The following is a 15,392-nucleotide window of genomic DNA, read 5'->3' as shown; positions in this document are numbered from 1 at the left end:
GTTCCTTGCAGTTTTTACTGAGCTCCTTGAACATCCTTATAACCATTATTTTTAATTCAGTGTCTGATAGTTTTCTTGCCTCAATTTCATTTAGCACTCTTTCTGGGGATTCCTCTTTTCTTTTTGATTGGGGGTTGTTTCTTTGTCTCCCCATTTTAGGTGACTCTTCTCATTTGTTTCTGCATATTAGACTGATCTGCTTTGACTTTTTGTGTTTGTGGTGTGACCTTCTGTGGTGGGAGACTTGTGGGGCTCAGTGATGAAGTCTCCTTCATCTCCTGAGCCGGATGCCCTTGGAATGTCCCTTATGCCGTTTTTGTGGTCTCTAGTTTCAGTTGGGTTTGGTTGTTGTTGGGCTGTTCGTCGGTGGGTCCTTCCCTCTGGCTGTCTGGCTGAGAGTCACACCACCCACCACATCTTGAATGCTGTTGTACAGGTGCTGCTAAAACAAAACCAAACAATCCAGGAAACAAACCCACACCTGCAAAAATAAGCCCCACCCACAGTCACACTATTAACAGCAAATGAGCAAATTCTAATAAAGGCATAAAGGGATTAAGACTATTATAAGAAAGGAAAAATGAATATGAGATGACTAACAAAGAAAAATGATTTTGAGAGGGTAGAGAGAGGAAATATAATAAGAGTAGGGAATAGAAATAAGATGAAGAGGAAAGAAAATAAAAAGTAAGAAAAGGGAAGAGTATAGTATGAGGTTTAAACAAAAATTTAGAAAATATGTAGTGCAAAAAAACAGGAACCAAATTGGAGCCACCTCAGTAATATCAACAACAAATGAACAAAGATTAATATAGGTGGAATGGGAACAAGGAGGAAAAAAGGAAGAAAGAAAAGCCTAAGAGATGTCTGGAGGAAAGAAAAATGATTTTGAGAGGATAGAGGGAAAAGAAATATTAAGAGTGAGGAATGAAAACAGGCTAAGACATGAAAAAATTAAAATTTAAAACAACAAAGAAAAGAAAGAGCAGAAAGAAGGCAAAATGGATTTGGGGAGGGGAATGGTAAAATTTGAGATTTGAAATACAAAAATAGTGAAGATCTAGAAATAAAATTAAAGAAATTCAACGACAACCACCATATCAACAACCAAGAAGCAAAGATTGATAAAGGTAGAGAGAGAATAAGGGTATTTTAAAACTAGGATAAAGAATGTGAGATAACTAATGACAAGAAAAATTAAGGGTGGAAGGAGGAGAAATAGTAAGAGTGCAGAATAGAAACAATTCATAGCAAGAGAAAAATTTTAAATCAAAAATGAGGAGGAGGAAGGAAGAAGGTAAAATAGAGTAAGAGGAAGGAGGAACAATATATGAGATTTGAATTAAAGTAAAATATACAATCTTGTAAAATAATAGGTACAAACTTGAAGGAAAAGGAATGATGTTAAAAAGCTATGCAGGAAAGAAAACAATACAAATAATGAAGAAGACCGTGGCGGAATTCATCTCAGTAGAATCCAGTGTTTACCACTGTCTTCTCTTTCTGTATCTGCCCCTGTTAATGTCAGATGGTGTCCCAGTTTGGCCCTAGGCATCCTGTTCAACTATGAGCGATCCACAGTCTGTGGTTGTCTCCTTCAGATTTGGCTGGTTAACACTGTTTTGCTCTGCTGGCATTCCTTCATTTAATGACCCAAGATTGGGTCATTCCCTCATTTAATGACCCAAGAAAACTGTCAGTACCTTCTCCACCTGACTCCACAGAGGGCCTCAGGTGCAATTGGGCTGGTGGGAGCCCTGAGTCACCACTGGGTGACAGTCACACTGTTCAGTCTTCAGGGAAGATAGTGGGAGCTCTCTTGCCACACATCTGGGTCTGTCCCAGATTCTTTCCAATAACATATGGTTTCTGGTGAATTTGCTGTCCATTTCCTGTGAGGGTCAATCTGTAAAAGGGGCATCTGTTTCCTGTTTGGGGCTGACAGCAGCTCTGTCTAGGCACAGAGGCTGGGCGGGGCCCTAAACACCCCTTGTTGCACCTGTCTCTAATCTCTCTGCTCTGTGGTTTCAGTGGATCAGGGCCCAGGGAACAGTGTAGCTCTTAGTGTCTGGTAGAAAGGGCCCTTTCAGAGCTTTTTCTTCTTTCCCCTTTGGAAATGCACCCAGCAGGGGCCTCCTGAGCCTGGCCTCTGGAGCCTGGCCTCACTGATCTGCAGAGCCTATAATCCCACAGGTGGCTGCTGGGTTTGGCTGTCTGTGAGGGGACCTACCTGGCTGCAGCGAATCTCAGGCATTCAGCTCCTGGCCATCCAGTTCCCAGCCTGTTGTTCACTCACAGGAGTCTTGGGCCCAGACTCTCCCCTCTGTACAGTCGCCTGCACACTAGCCATGCTGGGTTAGGTCCCACAGTCCCTCCAGCATGACTCTATGACTCTATCCCTCTGAGTTCTTTGTTGTCAGAGCTGCTGTGCACACACATGCATGTTGTGCGCGCACACACACATAATTTCCAGGTCCCTGCAGAGTCTCAAGTCTTGCCTCAGCTCCTCTTTTAAAACAGTTTCTGTGTGGCCCCTCATGCTACAGCACCGAGCCCTGGGCAACCTGTTCTCCATGTGCTCCTCCTTCCCCTAAATCAGAAGTCTCCCTCAGTCAGGGTTGGCCACAGCCTGCCAGAGCCTCTGACAGTTTCAGATAAGGCTTCTCTCCTGGCTGGCACTGGGAAGAGTCCCGCAGGGTCACTGTAACACAGGGCAGTGGCAGGGTGCTCTGCTCGCTCCCTCCAGTGATTCTCAGCTTTGGGTGGGCCTGTTCCCACATTGTGGTTTTTGCAGCCAGCCCCACCTCAGCCACTCTCTCTGCCCCCGGAGCTCATGGCTCCTGAGCCCATCCAGTTGCCCTGAATCTGCACAGCCGGAAGAGCTAGGTTGCACAGTGGCAGGGGCAGTTTATCTGCTAGAAGAGCCAGGGCCTCCTGCTCATAAGTGCCCTGCAGGCAGCCAGGCTCTTGCCCACTCATGCATGTTCCCTGGACTCTCGTCTGCGTACACACTTACACATGCTCTCACTCATCCTCTGCTGGTTCTTCAAGTTGGTTGCTCTCTGATTTAGCTGTAAGACCAGCCCAGGTCTGGGAGCAAATGAATGGTGCTTCCAGTTACTCTGCAGCCATCTCAGACCCCCTTGTCTTTCATTTCTGATTTCATGTATTAGGGTCCTCTCTCTTCTTTTCCTGATTAGTCTGGTTAAATGTTTATCAATTTTGTTTATCTTTTCAAAGAAACATTTGTTTTGGAGGTGAAATTTTATGCTCCATAGTGGGTGGTTTATTTGTTTTGTTTTAATATATCCTTTTTTCCTGCAGTGTTTTACAGAATGAAATTCTGTACAATAAAAAAACTTTGTTTCTTTATTTCTGTCACTTATTAGCATATTTTGATGTAATGTAATAGATGAATATAATTTTAAGCCAGGTGTCTTTGATTTTAGGAAATAAATTTAACTGATGAGGCAATGTAGAATGCCTTGCATATTGATCAGATGGTTTCATGTAACAGATATTTTGAACACTTAAATTTAAATATCTATTACATGATTTTGTATGATTTATCCTTATATCTCATATAATGATGTAAAAGCCATGTTAAAATTTTATTCATTGCTAGTTCCAGAGAAATGTATTTCACATCTATTATTTAGACTAATAAAATAAGCAGAAAGAGACTATATATGTTGAATGATTTGGGAACATAATAATAGGTAAAATTTAAGTGTAATGTGACAGCAGTTTCTATTTTCAGTAGATTTTAAACTTTATTACACTCCTGTGTTCTTACATTGTAAATATGTAAATCGCCAAAAGAGCTCTATTGTGATTAGCCCTCAAACTTCTTTTTTTTTAAAAATTAAATATATTGAGGTGACTTTTTAAAAACTAAATACCAGTCTTCTTTTCAGGTTTGATCCAGACCGATTTGATGATGAATCGATAAGGAAAACTTTCTCCTTGCTTGGATTCTCGGGCACACAGGAATGCCCAGAGCTGAGGTGAGATGATAGAGCGAGGAAAGTGAAAGGAGAGGTGTCGGACTTTGCACTCACAAAGCTGATGAGAAATGAGCAGTCTGCATAATTAAAGTGTGATTGTTCACCTTTAGTAACTAGTCAACTCTCCTCCTGACTAGGTTTGCATATATGGTGAGCACAGTTCTGCTGAGTGTGTTGGTGAGGAGACTGCGCCTACTTCCTGTGGAGGGACAAGCCATTGAAACTAAGTATGAACTGGTAACATCCGCCAAGGAAGAAGCGTGGGTCACTGTCTCAAAGAGACATTAAAATGTTCTACGTTTACCTTTGTTGAGGAAAATGGCCATTTAGAAAATCTGTATTGAATCCTTTTATAAACCTAACTGTGTAATGTAAACACATACTAGTACTTTATTAAGTAAATTTGGACTTTTGTATATTAGATTTTCTTAATGCATGATGTACATTTGTCTTATCTCTTTCTATGCCATTCTTTGCATATACTTTAGTTAGTTTATCTCTAAAATTAATATTCTTGAAAAGAACTTATTTTGTAGAATTTGGAGAATATGTTTTTCTGAATATTCATAAAAGAGAAACAAAAGCCTATTCATTTTCATACTTCCAATAAATCACCTTAAAGGGAGAGGAAAGGATTTTTCAGAATTTTGTTTCTTGGATTAGTATTTTTATTTTCTGAGTATAAACTAATTTGTGTTTAGTCATTGCTATTGGGTTTCATAATTCAATGGGTAGCCTGTCTTGTATTTGCTATTTCTATGCCTCTTCAGACAATAGTGTTCATTTCATGAATTATACAAGTCTCATCATGTTGAAATGTTCTGATCATTTGGAGAATAACACAGTTGGTCTTTAATGCCGAAGTGAGAAAATAAAATTGAGTCTGGTTGGTCCTTCTGTTTTGCTGCAAATCTTATTAGCACTAAATCATTCCACTAATTCTCATTGTGGAAAAAACAGAATTCCTAAATTTATGTATTATGTCATATAGTTAACATAATGAATTTTTTAAAAGATTTTCTTATTTTTAGAGAGCAAGGGAGGGAGGGAGAAAGAAAGGGAGAGAAACATCAATGTGTGGTCTACCCCCTACTGGGGACCTGGCCCACAACCCAAGCATGTGCCCTGACTGGGAATCAAACCAGGGACCCCTTGGTTCTCAGGCTGGCACTCAATCTACTGAACCACACCAGCCAGGGCTGAATTTATTATTAAGAAATGAGAGAGCACTAACCAAAAAACAAAAACAGAAGAAAACAACCCAAATTAAAAAGAAAACAAAGATGAGTGAAAGTAATTGCAAAATATCTGACAGAAAGGTTTAATAACCATATTATGCATAAAGAGCTCATACATATTGGTAAGAAAACATGCAATTGATAAATGAATAAAAGACATGAATAGCAGCTTTTACAGGAGGAAATAACTAGTAAACTTTTAGAAAAATGGTCAGTCTTACTAGTAATAAAAAAAATGTTGAGGCTATTTCAAAATATTTTAAGTATCTTATAACATTCACACTTTAGTACTGATAAGTTTTGTATTTAGTATTTTTTTATTGAAGCACTGTATTTTAGTTCACTTTTTTGGGTTATGCTGTTCTTAAAGACTTCTTTTTTAAAAATACATTTTTTTAAAGACTACAGCTGAAGGCAATATGCCAAGTGCAGATAGAAAGGAAAGGGAGAAAAATGAAAAATGTTGCGAGTGAGCTTATTTTTGACACTGCTGCATTTAATTTGTAAATTTAATTCCAAGAATGTACCCTAGTTCTTAATTATTCTTTTATGCTGTGTTTGTGGTTAAAGAGCTAACATTTTAGACCTAGTTATGAGTGATTAACTTAGAATTTAATTAGATGCTGGCTTTATTTCTGACAAAAATATTTAGCTTATGGAATAATTTATATCCAAAAACCTTAAGTCAAGTGTATTTATAATTCCTAGCATCATGTTGTTTCTAAAAAGGTATGTTTCAGAATAAATTGTTACATTTATTCCCAACCAGGTATCATGGTTTTGTGCATGTAGCACATCTTCCTTTGTTGTCCAAGTACCTTAATTGGTTTGGAAATTGGCAGTGAACGTTGAGAGTAGGCAATTGAGAGTAGGCAATTGATGATGCATAAACCAAGTGTTAGTAAAATCAGGTGAGATCAGTGGAATTTCAAAGTAAGTGAGATCTCATCAGCCATGACCGAGGCAGAAACAGGGCGCCCGAGCCCGAGCTGGCTTGTTGCCCACAAGAGAGGCCCGCCCTGTGTAGTTCTAATAGTGGTTGCAATCAAGGAGAATCGAGGCCAGAAGAATCATCTAAATAAGCACATTTTATTCATAGTTACATGACTAACTTAAAACATTAGATCATCTTCAAAAGAATTTAAAAAACAAAATACTATTAATTATGTATAAAGTAAGTTGTTCATTCCCTGTTATTCTTACTTAGCCCTTTGTGTTGATCAAATGACTGATATTTTAGTAGCCACAGTGTCAATAATGGTTTGTAGCAGAACTTTGCAGGGCTCTTAAGTTTTGTAGCTTTGGGGTTTTTTTTTAAACTATTCGTTCACTGATTGTGATGTGCATTCTTTTTGATAGATATTTCAGCAGTTTATTGTTAAAAACATCAGCACAACACATTTTTATGGAATGAAAAGGCTTTTCCACATGTGTTCATAAAATTCAAGTCCAGATTAATTCTGTGCATGTGTTTGGGAAAAATAAAAACCTCATATGGTGTTTATTTGGCCCACAAATGTGCAGTTTAATTTTTATATATATATATATATATAGATTCTGCTTTATTTATAGATCCTATGTCAAAATTTGTTTTCTTTATCTTAAAATAGTTTATATTTTAAAAACAAACATTGTTTTTTATTATGAAAGTTATATGGGCTTGCTGTAGAAAAATCTAGGAAACAATAGAAATATAAAAATAGCAAACTCAGTCAATGAGAGTCCCACTACTTGAAGTTCGTCAGTGTTAAGCTTTGAGATAAATCCTTCCACTCTCTTTTGTATCCACATATTTCTATAGACACACTATATATACTGTTCTCCTCATTTAGTATATTATGAACAATACCATTTTCTACAACTGGAACATTAGTATTCTTCTCACACAGAAAGTAAGCACAGATTTTTGGCATTCTTTTCTCTCTTTCCCTTCGCAGCTATTCTTTTTTATTCCTTTCCACTTTAAAAATATCCTTATTTCTCCATCTGTGCTAATAAAACAGTTATATGTTTGTACATCTAAGTTGCTAAAGTTATAGAACAATGTAAAATGAACAATTAAAAAGAGAAATTACTATCCTGAAGGAAATCTTCAGTATCATTAAGTTCAAATTGAGATGGCATTTCAAATTTTAAGAGGAAATCTTAAGAATCTTTCTTATTGTTTCTGGATTCTGGGGCAAACAGATTAAGATTCTTCCCTGAAGACATCTTTATTTTTTTTTTCTAGATCCATTAAAAGCACTGTTAACCTCTAAAATTTTTCCCGATGTGAATATATTGACAGATTGAAAACCACTTAAAAACACAATTCTACCATGTGTAAGACTGAGACACGACCAGTAGCATCAAGGAGTGGTTTAGCAGCTGTGAGAGAGAAATGGACACTATTTTCCAGGGCAGCTTTTATATAATGTCAACCAATTGATACCAGTGACCTTATTTTTCCTCTCAGCCAGTGCTCTGCCTGTTTCCTAAGTTACTAAAAACCAATGATTGAGGTAGAAGGGGAGGAGTTGTGGGGGAGGATATGACAACAAAGCAGTTACTGTTACTACAAAAGTCAGAGGAAATCAGCACAGCCAGAAAGGCTTAATAATACAATGTTGTTTTGAACTGTTGTGAGTGACCTGCAGTGATAAAAAGGAGTGCGACTGAAACTTGCAGTAATAAGTTAAACTGAAAGTAGAACAAGGGGCTGCAACAGGCATTGGTTACAAACCAAGTGCAGACTTTATATACCTATCTCATTTAGTCCTTAGAGCGTAACAGTAGGTTCCGTGTCAGACTAAAATAGTTTTTCATTCCTGCTAGAAAAAACACTGTAATTGAAGATAGGTAGATGCTAATAAACCGTAAGTAAATAAGATCTAAACTTCAAATTATCTTATTATCTTCAGTGGGGTTTATTGGTATGTTTCTTCTTATTTAAAAGGGAATCAAACAATAGTTTCAAATGATATACTGTTCATAATAGCTAAAGAAAATGATTAACAGTATTGTAACAGGAGTATTAAAAGAAATCATTAAAAAGTGAACTAATGCTACCAACTATACAACTATTTAAATTTTTTCCTGTTTACACATACGTATTTTTACCTGTTGCAATTATAACAATGTGGTTCCTTTTCACTTAATGAATTTTAACCATTTTCTCTTGTTACTTTTTTGTAAGGGCTTCAGGGAATAGATGTTTTGGGGGGGCATAAATAGACTTTTAAAGTAGAAATCAATTTAATGTTTGATTTACAGAATTTTATGACACTGAATGAATGGATAATTATTAAATTTGAATTGGGAGCCATTTTGTAAAACATCCAGGCAATAAACAAAAGGTGGGAAATGATATTCCTTTTCTAGTTGCACTCTCCAATTAATAGGTTTACAGTTTGGTGGCTGTCTTTCTAGAGATTGGGAGTGGATCTTGTTAGAGCATGTGATGAAATGCCATCAGCAAGTAAGTCACAAATATATCCTGTTGAGTAATTACAGAAGACACACACATTTATTTACCTTTAAAATACTTTTAGACCTGGTTGGTGTGACTCAGTGGATTGAACACTGGCCTGCGAACCAAAAGGTCACTGGTTCAATTCCCAGTCAGGGCACATGCCTGGGTTGTGAGCCAGGTCCCCAGTGAGGGGCATGCAAGAGACAACCAATAGATGTTTCTCTCCTTCTCTTTCTCCCTTCTTTTTCCTGTCTAGAAAATAAGTAAAATCTTTAAAATAAAATAAATTACTTGCAAATTCTTGTTTCACTTTTTAACACATGATCATAGTGAATGAAACAGCTACCTCACCATTGTAACTATATCATAGGTAAAATTGTAAAGTGCCTGTCTCCAAAAGGGCAATAAATAGTTTTGAATAAATGAATGTAAATAAATGAAATCTTCACTGAGGTTTTCTGTTCATGTAAAGTAAAGGAAATTATTGAAGTTACTAAATAGCTGAAAGATTTCCAGGTAGCCAAACTACCTCTAATGCTAATTGTATTTTGTGACATGCTAAGTACCTCATTACTGGAAGTATTTAAGAGGAGGAATGGATGCCTTTCAGTGATGACTATCCTAGGTGTGAACATAGGTTTATAATAGCCAGTACTTACATAAAATATCAACCAAAACAGTTGGTAATAAGTACTCCTTTTTTCCTTCTGTATCATGAGATCATTATTAAACCAGGAAAAGTTTAAGTATCTGAGTCTTTTTATTACATTAGCAAGAGCATTCTTTCCCAAATTGTGTCTCATGGAAAACTGTCCTGTGGGGTACTTTGAGAAAAAGATTCCTGGATCAGAATCATTCATACTCAGATTCTCCACACTAAGTTCTTTCTCTTGTATATGTAATACATGTTAATACAGTGGAAGTGCTGAGATGTTCTACTCTAAATAACCTATTTTACTTTGCTTTAACACTTAATGTTCCAAATGTATTTAATGAAAGTATCCCCTTTCCCAGGCATTCCTATTACCCAATAAAACCAGTGTCTCAGAAGTAATGTTCTAGAGCAGTGATTTTCAGCCCATGTGCTGCCAGAATTTTTAAACCATGCAATAATTGACTATTTAGTCAGGGGCACTGACCCTTTTCCATTAGACTGTCAAATTAAAAAAAAAATGGCAACAGCCAACACAACAATAGCTGTCAGTGTGAATGAATCAAAATTATACTCATTTTTTGTCAGATTGGCAAAAAAACATGTTTTGGTGTGCTTCAGAATTTTAGTAATTAGTTTATATATGCCATCCATGAGAAAGATTGAAAATCACTGGTTTAAATCACAAGAAGTACCATCCACATCTGTGCTTCACCAGGAGGGAGAACCAGACATTTTCATGTCCTGAAGCTTAGTAACACTTGGAGCTCTCTTGGTCCAGGCTTTGGAATTAGCTCAAGGACCCTTTAGGTTAGTGGCCAGTAAGGAAGGACTTGCAGTTGACTACATGACAAAGAACACAGAGGCTTCTGTTATCAGCCGTAGTGGGGAAAGAAAGAGAAGAACCATTATTTTTGTTATTTTTAGTGTATGAGCAAGAGAGTCAAACTAGATATCTTACCGAGGATAACTGTCAACGTTGATGCTAAGTAGGAATATTGGGAGAACTTTCAGAGCGAGAAAAAATAAAACTAAGATTTGGTTTACTCTGTTAAAGAGCAATATTTATTACTGTCACTTGTATGAAATGTTGCTTAATTATACGCCAGCACTAGGTGTGCTCAACTTTTATGTTTTGTTCCTTGTGTTGGCAAGGTCATCAGCTAATAAATAACTGATTTGTAAAGCTTAAAAGAACCATGTAAAGATTATATGGCATGGCCTGCTATCTAAAAATTTAGAGAAGCCTAGGGCTTCTGGGAATAGTAATGTTATTAGGCTTTCCCTTTGATTTTTCTCATATCCTTCTGAAAATATGTGTTTAAGTCTATGCTGCTATTATATTCATAGAATTTTGTTAAGCTTTCAAGAAGATGTAGATTCAGAAGGAATTGGGAAATTAAAATATTTCTATATATACATATTCTGGATACAGAACCTTTGAGGGAAATGCAAATGTGTTTTGAATGTTAAATTTACTTAGATTTAAAAATACATAACTTCAAGCAAAGTTGCCATGACAACCTTGCTTTATGTGTGTATAAATTTTATGTCTGTCTCTGAGGTTTTCATCTTTCCCAATACAGAGTTTAATCAGAAGAATTGGACACCGTGGTATACCCATATTTCTATCTGCATGGTGCCCTGTTGGAATTACATAATTTTGGAAAATGCAAATCAAGCAGTAGGGAAGCTCTATAGCACAGTGATTCCACCAAGATAAACGTCACTTTGTTTGCTCCATGATCAGAGAGTGATCTGACTTCAAACCCAAGATGAATTTAGATAGAAGTAGAACCATGAGTTTGTTCTGAGTTTTTGTTTTTTCGTATTTAGAGGAATTACAGGAGGTCCATAGGAAATTTGGGAAATTCTGTATCAAATCTCTCGGTCAGCCCCCAAACTGATCCAGCCTCCCTGGGGTCATCTAAAACTAATCTGTAGATCATCTAATCTAACCTAAAACTAATCTGATGTTCTCTACCCTGCCTGGCTGATGCACGGTTGCCCGAACTCCAATCCAGCAACACTAGAGAGAGCGTGTTACCCGACCTCTTTCACCCCACTTCAGATGCCCTTGTCTGCCAAACTCTATCTTGTATATCAGGGGCCAGGATTTGGGAGACCCAAAGTTTACAACGAAGGAACTCTCGTGCTCAATTCTGGAAATGCGAATTTATTTAGCATTGGAATAAGGGGGTAGTCACTGGTACCTTTTAGCAACAGTACCTGTGACTTTTACTTAAGACCATGGGTGCCTAAAATTTTGAGATGCTTGTTAAAAAGCGGTGTTTGTGTTTTATATTTCAGTTCCTCTGTGGTGCAGTTTTTATTATTTTTATTAATATATTTTATTGATTATGCTATTACAGTTGTCCCATTCTCCCCCTTTATTCCCCTCTTCCCTGCACCCCCCCATCCGTATCCCTCTCCCTTAGTTCATGTCATGGGTCGTACATATACGTTCTTTGCCACTATATTTCCTATATTATTCTTAGCCTCCTCCTGTTTATTTTGTACCTACCATTTATGCTTCTTATTCCCTGTACCTTTTACCCCATTCTCCCTCCTCTACTTCCCCACTGATAATCCTCCATGTGATCGCCATTTCTGTGATTCTGTTCCTGTTCTAGTTGTTTGCTTTAGTTTGTTTTTGTTTTTGTTGTTTTTTAGGTTCAGTTGTTGATAGTGTGAGTTTGTTGTCATTTTACTGTTCATAGTTTTTATCATATTCTTTTTCTTAAATAAGTTCCTTTAACATTTCATATAATAAGGGCTTAGTGATGATGAACTCCTTTAACTTGACCTTATCTGAGAGGCACTTTATCTGCCCTTTCATTCTAAATGGTAGCTTTGCTGGATAGAGTCATCTTGGATGTAGGTCCTTGCCTTTCATGGCTTTGAATATGTCTGTCTTGCCCCTTCTTGCCTGTAAGGTTTCTTTTGAGAAATCAGCTGATGATAGTCTTATGGGAACTCTTTTGGAAGTGACTGTATCCTCTTCTCTTGCTACTTTTAAGATTCTCTCCGTATCTTTAATCTTGGCTAGTGTGATTATGTTATGCCTTGGTGTGTGCTTCCTTGGATCCAACTTCTTTGGGACTCTCTGAGCTACCTGGACTTCCTGGAAGTCTATTTCCCTTGCCAGATTGCAGAAGTTCTCCTACATTATTTTTTCAATTCCAATAAGTTTTCAATTTCTTGCTCTTCCTCTTTTCCTTCTGGCACCCCTCTGATTCAGATGTTGGAACATTTAAAGTTGTCCTGGAGGTTCCTAAGCCTCTCCTCATTTTTTTTTGAATTTTTGTTTTTTCATCCTGTTCTGGTTGAACATTTATTTCTTCCTTCTACTCCAAATCATTGATTTGAGTCCTGGTTTACTTTCCTTCACTGTTGGTTCCCTGTATATTTTTCTTTATTTCACTTTTCATAGCCTTCACTTTTTCCTCTATTTTGCGACCATATTCAACCATTTCTGTGAGCATCCTGATAACTAGTATTTTGAACTCTGCATCGGATAGGTTGGGCATCTCTTCATCGTTTAGTTCTATTTTTGGAGCTTTGATCTGTTCTTTCCTTAGGGCCATATTTTGTGTGTGTGTGTCTCAGCACAGCTGTTACGTAGTGAGAGGTGGAGGCTTAGGTGTTCACCAGGGTGGGGTGACCCATGTTCCTATGTTGTGGTGTTATATGTGGGGGAGGGGTCTGAAAGGGAACAATGCTGCTTGCTCGCTCTAGGCTTCCAGTTATTTCTTCCACTACCCACAAGCAAATGGGCCCTTCTGGTGCTGATTCCTGGGTGGGTGGGTTTGTTATGTTCTCGGACCCTGTGGGTTTCTTCAACGAACTCTCCTGTGAGGCTGGGTTTTCTCTCACTGCTGCAACCCCCACAGATTTTTACCACTATAGGTTTTGAGGCTTCATTTCCCCATGCTGGGAACCCTGGGTTGTATGGTCTGTTTCATCTCCAGTTGTTCCTCCTGGTTTGTCCACATGCAAATGTGGGACCACCCAGTCTGTCAGCTGCCACCTTGCCACGAGTCCTATCCTCTGCGGCTGCCTGTCTCTGCCCCTCCTACTGGTCTGGATGAATGTTTCTTCTTTAACTCCTTGGTTGTTGGAATTCCATATGGTTTGATTTTTCTGGCCGTTCTAGTTATTTTTTTTTTTAATTTTTTGTTGTCCTTCTTTTGATTGTGTGAGGAGACAAAGTGTATCTACCTATGCCTCCATCTTGGCCAGAAATCTCATGATACCAATTATTTACACTTGATACCTTCAACTTCACTATGGTGCAGTCTTAAAAAATTAATGTTTTATAATAATTTAAGAACCCCTGAAGACAGTTAATTAACTAAGCTGAGGTCAGAAGCATGATCTATTAATTTATTAACTCTGGTTTACTTTAGTTTTAATAGATTTTGGAATACCGTGTTACATTTAAGAGAACCCATGGATATCTTCTAATCCAATCCCCTTATATAAGTGAAATTTATACTGGAAGACTTTGTTTTGTATGGGGATGTGCTCAGGTTCATACAGTTCTTCTTTTTTTTTTTGAACTTGTTCAGAATGTGATTTCCTTTTGACTTCATCTTATTCTCTAAAGGAAGAATTTAAAACAAAGAAAGGGCCCCCTAAGTAAAAAAAAACAAAAACAAAAACAAACAACCCCCCCCCCACCTGGTTAAATTAGTATACTATGTTATTGTTAACTGAGAGAAATAGGATAATAGTCTCCTAAAAACAGGTGCTTGAAAAAAGATGTCCCATAGACTATGCTCTGATGTTTATAAACGTTTTTGAGTTTTTTGGAGGAGGCACAATCAGCGCTGACTACATAATTTGCAGAGCCCAGTGCAGAGTGAAAATGTGGGTCCTTGGCCACAGTCACCAACTCCCTGCTAATGTAGTCAGTCCTATTGCTGCCCGGGGAAGAACACAGCAGTGGTCCCCTGCAGGGGTGGGGAGAGGAAGGCCAGCTGGGGCACAGGGATCAAGGAGCTGGTCACTGAGAAACGGTGTGCAAGGCAAGGAAATAGACTCCAAGCCCCTAGTGTTTGCTCCATGGTCCCGCTGGACTTCAGTTATGAAACACAAACTCAAAAATAAAATTTTGAAGAATTTACTGTTTTGTCTTCAAAGCATGAGTCCCCTAGCGTAGGGCCCTTCTGAGCAGCGGGTCTCTGTGGGGCTGTACTGGCTGCAGCCCATGAAGATGGCTTAGGGATATGTCTTACCTTACTTGGCGTGGCGCTATGACTCAGTGGTTTTGAGGGCTGTACTTCCTGGTAATGCCTTACTTATGATTTATCATTTAGTTGTTTAAACCTCTCCAGGATAGCTTAAAATTATTTATGAGATAGTAAGTAGATGCCAAACTTTTTTAAAAATAAAAGCTATTTCATAGTACACAGATTTATTAAAGTTGCAAAAGTGCTCAAGTCCACTTAAAATCTCATCCTAGTCCCTATTTCCCTGATGGGACTTTTACTTTCCTATATTTTACCTATTTCCAAAAATCTGCTGGAAGGTAAAATGGTATTTTTCCCTGAAATATCATCATAAAATCTTATGAAATATTTCAGTGATGTGAGTCATTTACTTATTCATCTGGGTAGACATTTAGCTAATAGAAGTAGCTAACAGAAATCTGTGAGAAATATATTGTTAATTCCTGTGGAGGAGGAAGGAAGAAATCCTACTGATGTATTTTTAAGTGTAGTTAAATTCAGTGTTCCCTGCCATTTTAAAATAACCAAAATTATTCTGTTCTGCTCCTTTCTTTCCAGGACGCTACATAAAATTACTTTGACAAAGAAAATCATGAATCTTTTTTTTTCTATTAACCTCTCCTATGTTCCATTTCATGAACATAGCAACCAGTGTCCTTATTCCTATTAACCTTGTATTTAATACACAAGTGAAACTTACTACCATGCACTATGGGGTTTAGTTAGCAATCTTGTCCAAGTGTAACCTTTTTGCAATATTACTGAAAGTGGCAAGAAACAGATTGTTATGAAAAAAAAAAAAGTTGGCAG

General features: G+C 37.5%; 1 protein-coding gene across 2 annotated transcripts in view; it reads left to right on the top strand.

Annotated features, from left to right (window-relative positions):
• LOC123829447 (cytochrome P450 20A1) overlaps positions 1 to 4,900 on the top strand; it is a 60,916-nt gene extending 56,016 nt beyond the window's left edge. For both annotated transcript variants that reach the window (XM_045855167.1, XM_045855177.1), the window contains 2 exons: positions 3,918 to 4,007; positions 4,145 to 4,900. In XM_045855167.1, the coding sequence (XP_045711123.1) occupies positions 3,918 to 4,007; positions 4,145 to 4,295 (241 nt within the window). In that variant the 3' untranslated portion in view covers positions 4,296 to 4,900. The remainder of the gene's footprint in view (positions 1 to 3,917; positions 4,008 to 4,144) is intronic.
• The last annotated feature ends 10,492 nt before the right edge of the window (positions 4,901 to 15,392 follow it).

The sequence above is a fragment of the Phyllostomus hastatus genome, unplaced genomic scaffold (assembly GCF_019186645.2).
Source record: "Phyllostomus hastatus isolate PE091 unplaced genomic scaffold, TTU_PhHast_1.1 phas_contig_137, whole genome shotgun sequence".
Taxonomy (NCBI): Eukaryota; Metazoa; Chordata; class Mammalia; order Chiroptera; family Phyllostomidae; genus Phyllostomus; species Phyllostomus hastatus.
This window is presented reverse-complemented; position numbering and strand designations above follow the sequence as displayed.